A 12,013-nucleotide genomic window follows, 5' to 3' on the forward strand; every position below is an offset into this window, starting at 1 on the left:
CCGCTCTCTGCTGGTGCACTAAGTGGTATTACAGGCTCTGATTGAGCTTTCTGCACCTGTTTAGCGGCTGCAGGTGCGGGCTCTGTGGCACCCTTTGGTGCTGGCTCCCCTGACTCTGGTGGGGTTGCAGGCCTGGGGCTCTGGGGCTGACTGCTCTGCCAGTTCCGATCCTTGGGCTGGTTCTGGCTGGGTTCCAGGAACGAGATTTACAGCTGCTGCCATAGACTCTGGTCTGGAGTCTGGTTCCACCACCTCCGGTTGGGTCCCCTGGCCTGTGGTATCTGGGGACCCAGACTGGGTTCCTGTAGGAGGCTCAGGAATGGGGTTAGGTCTATAGGCCTATTTAGCCTGGCTGTGGGTGACCATCCCTACCCTTTTTGTTAGCCTCACGTTGTTGGCTAAGTCTTCTCCCAGCAGCACGGAGATGGGCTAATCTGGGTGCATATATAAGACTGTCCTCCATAAATGAGGAAAAATTGAGGTGCCTTTATTATTCTTTTGTTCCACTCTTTCTTTCTATGGGGAATTTGCCAATGCAATAGCACTGTCTTCCTTTAAAAAAAAAGGCAATGGCTGTTGAAAATAGCAATTCCAGTCCTAGTTAGCACTGGGAAGCATTTCTTGCTCAATTTTATCCTACTTTTGTACAGCAAGTTACAGTGGATCAGTATATTTGATTTGGGAGAAATGAAGTAACAGCCGCCCAAACTGAGTTTGAGCACTCCTGAATTTTGAGGTGTTCAAATCTGGAAGACAGGTGCTGGGTGTGTGTGTGTGTTGGGGGGAGGCTGTGGGCTCTGTGTGGGAGCACGGCAGCATGTATGCAGCAGCGTGTCTGGAGGTGCGTGGAGCCAGACACGCTGGTCTGAATGGCACGGTAAGGGGGTTGGGGGGTTGGAGAAGGGGTAGGCGGTTCCAGGGGAGCAGTCAAGGGACAGGGAGCGGGGGTTGGATGGGGCAGAGGATCGGGGGCCAGTCAGGGGACAGGCAGTGGTTGGATAGGCATGGGAGTCCCAGGGGTTTATCAGGGGACAGGTAGGGGTGGAGTCCTGGGGGAAGTTGGGGGTGGTGTCAGGAGGGGGCAGTTGGGGACAAGGAGAAGGGAGGCTTAGATGGGGTGGGGTCCCAAGGGGCAGTGGTCCCGGGAGGGTAATCAAGGGACAAGGACCAGCGATGCTTAGCTAGGGGTGAGGTCCTGGGGGCAGGGGTCCTGGGAAGGGGTGATCAGGGGACAGGGGCGGGGTTGGATGGGTTGGGGTTTCTGTGGGGGGCAGTGGGAGGGAGTGGATGGTGGCAGGGTGGGGCTTCCTTCCCCCTGGAGTGTCCTGTTTTTTGGACAATGTTAAAATATGGTCTCCCTACCATTCACAGCACGTGGCCGCATGAGGTCCCCCTCCTTCCTTTCCAGTTGGTGGTGACCAAGGGAATCCTGGGAAATGTAGTTCTTTCCCTGCTCCAGGGCTGGCTCTATAGGCAGGGAGCTAACCAAGGAACTACAGCTCCCAGGGCCCCCTGTTGGTTCTCAGCTCCCAGGCTGGATCCCTGCCGCCCCTGCAAATGGGCTGCCCCAAGCAGGTGCTTGCTTTGCTGGTGCCTAGAGCTTCCCCTGCTCTCCACGCAGTTTTTTTCCTCCTGCCCACACTCACAGTTTCCGTTCGCTCTGGGGGTGTTTGCGAGACATCTGGGCCTGAAGGCTCTTGGTGGGACCCCAGGGTGATGAGTCAGCTGGTGCTCTTGGGGCAGTTGGCCTTCATATGCCCCAGCTCATAATATTTAAAGCATCGCCTGGCTGACAGTGGGCTGGGGCAAGACAGGTGGTTAGGACGACAGGTTGCTCTTGGGTTTCCATGACCAACCTCAACCTCATGCATGAGACTGCCCTACTCTAGTCTAACTATTTTGTTACCATAAAGTTAGAAAAGAAAAAAGTCAACTGCTTGTTGGACTCCCTGGCTTTGCAGGTGAATCCTTTGGTGTGCCTGATCCCCCTCAGGCAGCAAAGAGAAGGAAAAAAACCTTCCCTGGCTTTGAAGCACCTAAAAGGAAAAATGTGTCCTTTTAAAATCCTCTGCTTCTGGTTCAAAATGATCCCACTTCTCTGCCGCCATGTCAAGGCTGAATCCCCACTCTGGCACTCCGAGTGCAGAAGTGGGGCCTGTAAGGATTCTAAAAATTAATACTGGCCACTCCAGGCTTGTATCAAACTCTCAAGGTTACAGCTTCTCTCTGACTTTGGCTTGGTAAACGCCATCATCACCTAAATGCAAAACAAACCCCTTGCACCCAGGACAGAACACTTGGAATTCCTCCCTGTGGGGCACCCTCAAGCCCTTTCACCCCCTCCGGGGAAGAGCTGACAAACAAAGGAAATTAGCTATTGCTGCCAGCTAATCAAACATGCACAAACCTCTTAGGACACCAAAAATCGAATCCTGTTCTTTAAAAAGGTAAATTTTATTAAAAACAAAAAGGAAGAAAATACATCTGGAACTTCGGCTTTTGCTAGATTTTAAAAGGACAATTTCAAAAAATTAAGCACCCAAAATAGCTTTCTTGGGAGTTCAGTTTAAAGGTTACAAGCAAACAAAAGCATCTGGGGTTTGCACAGAGGAGACCACAAGCCTTAAAAAACAAACAGAAAAAACATAATTGTGTCCTTTCTAAACATTCCTAATTTACTTACACGTTTGGGGTTCAAATCAGTAAATCTAGGTACAATCTGATGATGTCTCAGCTCTGGCTTAAAGCTGCTTATAGCATAGTCATGGTCCTGCCTTTGTTCTGTTCCCCCCTCTCCAGAGAACAACCACAGACACACATGGAAGTTTCCTTCCCAGTTTTAAAAAGTTCTAGCCTCCCCATTGGCTCTTTCAGTCAGGTGCCCTTTTCTTTACCTGGGGGACTTTTTTAACCCTGCCAGGTAAACAACCAGAGAACAGCCACCAAGAGGGATTTTACAGCTAAGTGGCTGGCTGGGTGTCCATAAAAGGGAGCTACCTCCACCCCTTCAGTTATCACACCCCCATTCTCTCTCTCCATTTTCTCTGTTTCTCTCCTTTTCTCTCCCTTCTTCACCACGCTCTCCCCTCCCCCTTCCACTATTCTCCCCCCTTGGACCCGGGCTCCTCTCTGCCTCGGGCAGGGGTGTTGGTCTGTCTAATGGGGGCGTCTCCCACCTTGCTCGGCAGGGGAGGTGAACTTCACCGTCAGCGCTGAGGCTCTGCACACCGAGGAGCTGTGCGGCACAGAGCTGGCCGTGGTGCCGGCCCAAGGGCGAGTGGACACCGTGATAAAGCCCCTGCTGGTCCAGGTCAGTGTCTGTCGGGGCCTCTGGGCAGATCTGGGGCCTGGGTCTCACCCCCTGGTGGCCGTGGGCTGAGTCTGCACTTGTGATTATTTTCTGTGGCAGGACAAAGAACAATGCCCCAGCACCGCGCCGTCTGTGTCCTGGATCCCGACCTCCACTGCCCCATAACACGGCCCCGTCCCAGCGAGATCAGGGAGCGGGCGGGAGAGTCCTGGGGCAGACAGAGACAGGGGTTACCCCAAGGGGGGTGGCTGAGTGTGACACACAGGAGGCAGGGGCGGCTCCAGGCCCCAGCACGCCAAGCGTGTGCTTGGGGCGGCTTGCCGCAGGGGGCGCTCTGCCGGTTGCTGGGAGGGCAGCAGGCGGCTCCAGTGGACCTCCTGCAGACGGGCCTGCGTAGGGTCCGCTGGTCCCGCGGCTTCGGTGGAGCATCCGCAGGCATGTCTGCGGGAGGTCCACCGGAGCCGCAGGACCGGCGACTGGCAGAGCGCCCCCCGCAGCGTGCCCCGTGCTTGGGGCAGCGAAATGGCTAGAGCCGCCCCTGATGGGAGGGCTCGAGGGGCGGAGGAACTAGCAGAGGGAAGCTCTGCGCTGAAGAGGAGGAACCTGCTAGATCTGCTGGGCTGGGAACAGTCTCCCCAGGGAAGGGACGGGAGCCCCATCGCTGGGGCGCTGAGAGCTGGATGTGCCCGAGCCCCACAGCACGGGCTGTAGGGGATGATCCTGCCCTGGCTAGCGGCACTGGCTGACCCAGCAGGCCCTGTCAGGCTGTGACGTGCGCGGTCCCTTCTCCTGACCTTCTGTCTGATGCTCCTTCCCCACAGCCGGGGGGGATCCTGGAGGAGAAGGCGCACAGCTCCCTGCTCTGCCAGGAAGGTAGGTTCCCAGCGCCTGTGCGGGGCTCAGTGGGTGTCACTAACACGGGGAGTCTCTTGGCTGCGGCACGTCAGTGATGGCTGAGCCGCTGGATGGCCCAGCTAGAGGCACAGGAGCTGCCAGGCCGGACCAGACCAGGGGGCATCCAGGCCAATGTCCTGCCTGGGACAGGGTCCAGGCCCAGTTGCTGGGGAAGATGCACCCCCTAGTGGGCAGTTATGGAACCGTCTGCCACAGGCCGAAGGCTTGAGCACGTCCGGATCCTGCTCCCGAGTCTGACTGGGCCCCTTTTACACCAGCTCCTCTCCCCTGCAGCCTGGCCCCCGTGTGTACAAGAGCCCTGGACGGTGAGGAATGGAGGGATCTGACTGGCTGGAGCCAGGGGCAGGTTCCCAACAGGCCTTTAACGGTGTGTCTTTGCCTTCGTGTTACGCAGCCTCCGAAGAAATCTCCTTGCAGCTGCCTGCGAACGTCCTGGCGGGGTCCGAGCGGGCCCACGTGACTGTCCTGGGTAAGGAATTCCCCTGCCCCATCCCTGCCAGGGCACGGTGCCCTTCGCCAGCCGGCCTGTCTGTGGCCCAGCGCTCTGATCAGAGAGGCCGGGGCATCACGGATGGAAAAGACCAATGAGGTCTAGTGGGTGTCTGGGGCCAGGGCAGGACTGGTCCCTGCAGTCTGTGCTGCAGGGCCTCGTCCCCAGTGAGGGGCAATAGACTCCCGCAATAGACTCATGATGCCATGAAGCTGTGCCAGGGCATTGGTGTCTTGGCCATTCATCACCACGTATCCACGTAACCCCACCAGGCCTGAATTGAACTGGGGGCTCTGGGCCCCCCCGTGCCAGGGCTCCACTCACATGGTGTTGAGGATGGGATAGCTGTTGCGCAGCCTGATAATTCTCTGCTCCCTCGACTCTCTTGGTGCCAGGAGACATAGTGGGCACAGCTCTGCAGAACATAGACCGTCTGCTGGCCATGCCCTACGGCGATGGAGAGCAGAACATGGACCGTCTGCTGGCCATACCCTACAGCGATGGAGAGCAGAACATGCTCTGGTTCGTTCCCAACATCTACATCCATCAGTACCTGGAGAAGAGCAGGCAGCTGAGCCCAGAGATCAGAGACAAGGCCCAGGGATTCCTCCAGAGCGGTGAGTGTCCTCCCGCCCCAGCACCCCCAGGGCAAGGCGGGGCCATGTGAGGGCCCTGTTCATGCCACCTCGGCCCGGATTCCAATCCAGCCCCAGATTAGGGGGTAGCAATGTTCATTTGGGGAGAGGGATAGCTCAGTGGTTTGAGCATTGGCCTGCTAAACCCAGGGTTGTGAGCTCAATCCTCAAGGGGGCCATTTAGGGATCTGGGGCAAATATCTGTCTGGGGATTGGTCCTGCTTGGAGCAGGGGATTGGACTAGATACCTCCTGAGGTCCCTTCCAACCCTGATATTCTATGATCCTTGGCCTTTCCTCTCTGGGGCACCTGTTCCGAGGCCCAGGTCATAAGGACTGTTTGACTCAGGGAATGAGAGAGGAGCCCTTTCCCCTCTAGGGGGCGCTGGTTGGGTTCCAGCCCCAGGTTGGGGCACTGGTGGGTTTGGGGCGATCAGGGCTCTGTGACTGTGCTGCCTGTGGGAGCCAGCTGAGGTCACTCAATTAGGGTGAACTGCAAGCAGAACGGGGCAGACAAACTCCAAACGCTGGTGGATATTCCAATACTTAGATTTACCAAGTCAGCACAAACCAGCTTCTCTAGTACCTCACTGGTTACTCAGAAGTCCAAACACCACAGTTCCCTTAAAGTGCCCAGCCTCAGGCCTTCGTCCAGACACACCTGTCCGATATGATGATGTTTCCTGAAAATCTTACTTCATCATATAAAAGAAAAGGTTCTTCAATCCCAAAGGATCAGCCAGATACCCAGGTCCAATTATAACTTAGATCTTATCCAAAATACACGCTTATGGCCAATTCTTATTAACTCAGCTAAAGTTTATTAAAAAAGGAAAGAATCGGTTAAAAGATCAATATACAGACAGACTTGAATTCAATTCTTGAGGTTCAGATACATAGTAGAAATGAGCTTGTAGTTGCCAAAAGTCCTTTTAGAAATAGTCCATAGGCTATAGTTCAATGTCCATATTCAGGGTGGCTCCAGTCAGTGACTGGGGATCTCAATCCTTATGGCTTAAGGTTTCCCCCTCTCGAAACCCAAAGCAGATCTGAGATGAAGAAGGATCATGTCCCAGGGTTCTTATACATTTCCAGCTGCCTTTTGGCCTGAGAAAACAATAGCACAGGGTAATTTATCCATTAAACAGTTCAGATACAGGTTACTACAACCTTCAAAGAGACACACAGACAATAATACTATTTCCCTCAAGTATCATCATAAATGTTAATATTCCCTTTTTGATCTTTGAATTGAAGCTATAGCAATAGACAAGACTTGTTTGCTTACATCACAAGACCTGAGCAAACATCTCCCCGTGAGCTCTCTAACAATGCAGACTTGCATTTCAAAGCTCTATTCATTTACATATCTTCCTAACCAGTCCATAAGGTTCACCCATGAGTCAGGTCAGTCTGTGAGTTAATTAACTCTTTCTGGCCCTGTCACCTTCCAATGAAATATTATATTACACTCATAACGTCACAGGCCTGTGTTCAGCCGTAACTCCATCCCCCTATTAAAACCGATCCCTGGAATCTCTGAGTCTCAGCGCCGTGGGGGAGGGGAGGGCTAGCGGGCCCCACGGGGCGCAGGCTGGGGGTGGATTCTAGCCCCTGGGGGTGAGTGGATCCAAGACTCGCTGTCTCTCTCCCATCCCCACAGGCTACCAGCGCGAGCTGCTCTATAAGCACAACGACGGCTCTTACAGCGTCTCTAGGAAGAGCAAAGCCAGGGGTAACACCTGGTGAGGGGCCGCACGGCATGGGCGAGTCAGGGCTCTGGGTGGGCTGGGCCTTCTGGCTGCAGCCTGACCCCCAGCCCCACTGCTATTCCAGTCCTGCTCCCCACACAGCTCTGCCCCACGTACTCACTCGAACCCCAACCCCGTTCCGGGCTCCCCTGACAGCTCTGCTCACCCCCACAATGCTGACCCCCCAGCCCAATCCCCCCCACACCTCCCTCCTGCCCGCCGCATCTCCTGCAGAGTGTCCCTCTCACGGGGTCTCTCCCCGCCCAGGCTGACGGCCTTCGTTCTCAAGTCCTTTGGCCAGGCCAGGCCCTACATCTCCATCGACGAGAAGCACCTAGAGGACGCCCTAAGGTGGCTGCAGCGCCACCAGCGGAAGACCGGCTGCTTCCGCAGTGTGGGGAAGCTGTTGAACAACGCCCTGCAGGTGGGAGGCTGGGGGCACAGGCTGATGGCATGGGGGAAGGGGGGAGTCGGGGGACAAGCTGGGGAAGGGGATGGGGGCCCCTCATGGCAGCTGGTTGTTGTGACCCGTTTCGGGTTGGGGGATTCCCCTGGGTTTTTAGCGACGGCTGAAAGGCTGGAACGGCCGGGGCAGCAGGTTATTGCACCGAACGAGGGAGCAGCCCTGGCCCAGCGCCCCCGGCTCCTGCACAGCCCAGTCTCCCCGCAGGCACTGAGCAGACCCCACACTCATTGCCTGGCATGGAGAGCCTGAGGGGCAGGGCCCAGCCCAGCCCTGAAGTCATGTGAGTCCCACAACTCCCCACGCGGCTCAGTCCCCCTTAGTCCATCTGCACCCCCTTCTGGGGGTCAGTGATCAGCAGTCCTACACCCCAGCCACTATATCCCACTGCCCTCTGAGTCCAGTCCCTCTTGTCAGGGATCTGGCGTAGTACAGTGGCCGCTCCCTACTGCCAATGGCTGGGTGTACTGCAAGGGGGGACCCAGGCCCACCCTCTACTCTGGGTCCCAGCCCAGGGACTCTCTGGCATCAGCCTCACCATCCTCCTTCTCTCCCCTCCTCTGTCTGTTTCCCTGGGCCACTTCCCCTATGGCTCCTTGCACCTGCTAGGCCCTTCCCTTCAGGGCCTGCAGCCTAGCAGCTACAGGCTGAAGCTCCCTAGCCTTCTGGAGCCTGGCCAGCACTGCGCTGTCCATGGTGCTAGTCTCCACCCTTAGGAACTAACCTTCCCCTCTCAAAAGCCTGGGACAGACTGACTGCACCTGCGCTGAGCAGCCTTTATATATGTCTGAGCCTGGCCCTGATTGGATGTCTCCAAACTGGGCCCTGATTGGCTCACAATAAGCCCTTCTTTGATTGGCTCCCTGTCTGTGCTGGCACCCTGGCCTGCCACAGCCCACACTCACAGGGAGTGGGGCACTTCCCCCCACTCCAGAGGGCTATTGGGGTTATTTTCCAGCAAGCAAGTGTCCCATAACTCTGACACCGCAGAGCCTTGTTTCCGTGTCCCATCCCCACCTTCTCAGCAGGCGTAATTATACCAGCAATGCTGCCCACAGTCCCCCCTTACACCTTATGGTCATGTTCCCTTTTGGGCGTTGTTTGTCTGGGGTCTTCGGCCCACCTCTTTTGGGAGGGGTGAGGAGTGAGGGGGCCTTTCTCTGGCCTTCAGTGTTTTATACCTTCCCCCAGTCCCTCTTTGCCCTCTCCCCCCTCCTCAATTGCCTTGAGCTGGGAGTGGCGGCCATCTTCCAGTGTGTGCCCGTATATTCCACTCCACCATGCCCGGTAACACTTCAACTGCCCTTAGCTGTTCCCACTATACTAACAAGCCCCCCTGGGAGTGGCCAGGCAGAAGCAACGTGCACAGTGTTGTTAGCCAAAAGGGCTCGTTTTCCCCCCGGAGCTTACCTAATTACACCAAGGAGGCACGGAGACAGGAAGACAAGTACCACACCCTTTATTGATCGGTCAGCTGAGCGGGTGTTCCTCTCGGCTAGTGCCAGAGAAAGAGACACACCTTTCATGGCCAAGCGGCCTACCTTTATAGCCGGTAACAAACAACTTAGCCTACGTTTGTCTACGTCATTTGGTTGACCTATAGACCCTGTACATGTATCTATTAGGGGATAATTGGGTACGCAGGATACATATATCATTTTGTGGGGGCTACAAGAGACATACAGCTGTTGAGGATACATTCATCATGATAAGGGTGCAGCTGTACGGATACATTTATCATTGTAAGGAAAACATAAGATATCTCCTTTGACCTCCTATACTATCATACTAACTACTTTTGGCTTCATGCATGAGAAGATGACCCATTAGGCTAACTGCTTTTGGCCATAAGCATAAAAAGACAGCTGCACATATGTTACGCCAAGCGTGGGCCTAGCTGATAAGCATGAACTAGTACAAACCAAGCATAAACTGATAATAGCTGACACAGGCTTTTCTCTCTGCTTGCATTTTAAGGCCTTGATTTTACTTATGCTAAGGGCCTTGATTCTACCTATGCTAAGGGCCTAGTCTTGCTAACAGGCTTGTATTGGCCTATTTTTCTAACAGCGTCTTTCTCCTTTTTGCACACAGATTAGTAAGACTCAAACAGACAAGCAAAACCTAAAATACTGTCTGAGGTGAAAATGCAGGCCTGCCTCCTACACTGGCACTAGCACAGCCCTGGCAATGCAGCTGCTACCACTTCTCTTGAATTAGTCTGTGGAACTCACTGCCACAGTGTGGCTTCCTTGGCTGCTACAACTGGGGCAGCTGCTTGGGATCCAGATGGGCCTGGCAGGAACCAGCAGGAGGCAGGACCCAAATCCAGCCACTCGGAGCACTGGAGCTGGTTCTTTTCTGTCCCAATGGGCCTGTTCTGAGCAGCATCTCACCTGCTCCAGGCAATGTGCCCCGCAGCTCGGTCTGAGCCGACTCATGGTGTCTCCATCCCCCTCAGGGCGGCGTGGTGGACGAGCTCTCTGTCTCGGCTTACATCACGGTGGTGCTGCTGGAGCTGGGGCAGCCGCTCACGGTGAGGCCAAGCCCGGCTGTCTCAGGGGAGGGGCCGGCAGGGTTTGAGGGGGTCAGGGTGCTGTGGGGGGCAGTGGAGAGGTGGGTTAGTGGGGGGAGAGTTGACAGGTCAGTGGGGGGATTCGTACAAAGTTGGGGGTCAAGGTGCTGTTGGGGCAGTGAAGAGGCGGGTTGGTGGGGGGAAGGGAAGTTGACAGGTCAGGCTGGATTGGTACCAAGGCGGGAGTCAGGGTGCTGTGGGGAGTTGGGCTGGGAGTTTGGGTAGGAGGAAGATTCAGCAGGTCAGGGAGGGGCTGGGCTGTTTTGGTGTCTAGTACTCGGGGGAGGGGGTCTGGCGAGGTTTGTGGGGCGCAGGCTGTGGGTGGCGGTGGGGGGATGAGTCGGGGGAGGTGACGACAGGCTGGTGGGAGGGGGTGTTAGGGCCCCGTGGGGTGGGTGCCGGGGGGACACACCCAGGCACGGCAGGTCTCCTCTGGCCGGCTCAGCCTGACGGGGAGTCTGTTCGGTGTCTAGTGCTCGGGGGAGGGGGTCTGGCGAGGTTTGTGGGGCGCAGGGTGCAGGTGGGGGGGGGGGATTGATCGGGGAGGTGACGACAGGCTGGCGGGAGGGGGTATTAGGGCCGCATGGGTTGGTTGCCGGGGGACACACCCAGGCGCGGGGCGTCTCCTCTGGCCGGCTCAGCCTGATGGGGAGTCTGTTCGGTGTCTCCCCCGTCCCAGGACCCCACGGTGACCAGGGCCCTCCAGTGCCTCCGGGAGTCAAGCACCAGCGACCTCTACACGCAGGCGCTGCTGGCCTACGCCTTCGGGCTGGCGGGGAGCACTGAGCTGCGGGACGCCCTCCTGCAGCGCCTGGCCCAGCACAGCGTCAGCGCCGGTACCGGCAGCACCTCGCTCTAGTGCTCCCCTCGCTGCCGGCCTCTGGGCCCAGGGCAGGGCCAGCTGCCCCCCACGGCCCTGCCCACCCAGCTGCCCCCTGCCCCGGGGCCTCCTCAGCCTGGCAGGGGAGCTGGGTCTCCGTGGCCCAGTCAGTCCGTGGTCTCTGCTGAGGCTGCCAGCGAGGGGCCGACGCGCCGGGCTCTGTCGTGGGGACACTTCTCCCCTCAGAGCTGGAGTGAGATCGTCCCGCCATTTCCCAGGGCCCAGCGCACGGAGCGAAGGGGGACGAGGCTGGGTCGCTGCCAGCCTGGGGGGATCGGAGCTGAGAGCCTAGAGGGGCACAGCCCCATGTCCCAACCCAGCCCTCTAAAGCGCCCGGGCCAGGAGCGTGATGGGTCCAGTGGGCTCAGACCCCGTGGGGCAGGGCCTTGCGTAGGCAGCTCCCAGGGGGATGGGCCGTAACCGAGCCCTGGGGAGATGCCGCAGGATCCCAGCCCCCATCCTGTGTTGGGGACATCCCAGCTGGGGAGTCCCTGCCTGAGGCTTCTCAGCGTGGCCTGGCTAATACTGGGAGGAACAGGCTGCACTGGGCTGGCGTCCGGCTAGGCCCTGCCGATTCTGGGAGAGGGGGTTGTACAGGGAAGCAGATCTCTGGGTGCCCCCTGGTCTGCACCATGTTCCCCCCATGGACCCATGGGAGGCTGCCCATCCCCCAGCTCCAGTTCCCCCAGCCTGTCCCTGCACAGATGCCCTTGGGTTTGTGCCATTCCCAGCCCAGCCCCGGTGTGAGCGATGCAGCCTGGGGCCAGCTCCCCATAGGGCGGCAGGTCCCATGGGAGGCCTGAGGCCCACTGGGAGTGTGGCTGGGGACGCAGGAGGTGGCGCTGCTGCGCGTTGGTGCTGAGCTGAAGGAGCCCTCGGCAGGATGCCAGAGGGCGCTGGGAGTCCCAGGCTGGGGCCCTCACACTCGTCATGAACATGCCGCAGTGATCTCTGTGCATCTCCTCGGCTCCATTCGAGCTCAGACTGAGCTGTGC

General features: G+C 57.4%; 1 protein-coding gene across 1 annotated transcript in view; it reads left to right on the forward strand.

Moving 5' to 3' along the window:
- LOC120384944 (alpha-2-macroglobulin-like protein 1) overlaps nucleotides 1-12,013 on the forward strand; it is a 58,996-nt gene that overhangs the window by 40,498 nt on the left and 6,485 nt on the right. Inside the window, exons 21-28 of the mRNA XM_039504047.1 lie at nucleotides 3,189-3,310; nucleotides 4,132-4,183; nucleotides 4,620-4,694; nucleotides 5,111-5,332; nucleotides 7,013-7,094; nucleotides 7,368-7,524; nucleotides 10,025-10,099; nucleotides 10,818-10,974. Of these exons, the coding sequence (XP_039359981.1) occupies nucleotides 3,189-3,310; nucleotides 4,132-4,183; nucleotides 4,620-4,694; nucleotides 5,111-5,332; nucleotides 7,013-7,094; nucleotides 7,368-7,524; nucleotides 10,025-10,099; nucleotides 10,818-10,974 (942 nt within the window). The remainder of the gene's footprint in view (nucleotides 1-3,188; nucleotides 3,311-4,131; nucleotides 4,184-4,619; nucleotides 4,695-5,110; nucleotides 5,333-7,012; nucleotides 7,095-7,367; nucleotides 7,525-10,024; nucleotides 10,100-10,817; nucleotides 10,975-12,013) is intronic.

Source organism: Mauremys reevesii, linkage group 17 (assembly GCF_016161935.1).
Source record: "Mauremys reevesii isolate NIE-2019 linkage group 17, ASM1616193v1, whole genome shotgun sequence".
Lineage (NCBI taxonomy): Eukaryota > Metazoa > Chordata > Testudines > Geoemydidae > Mauremys > Mauremys reevesii.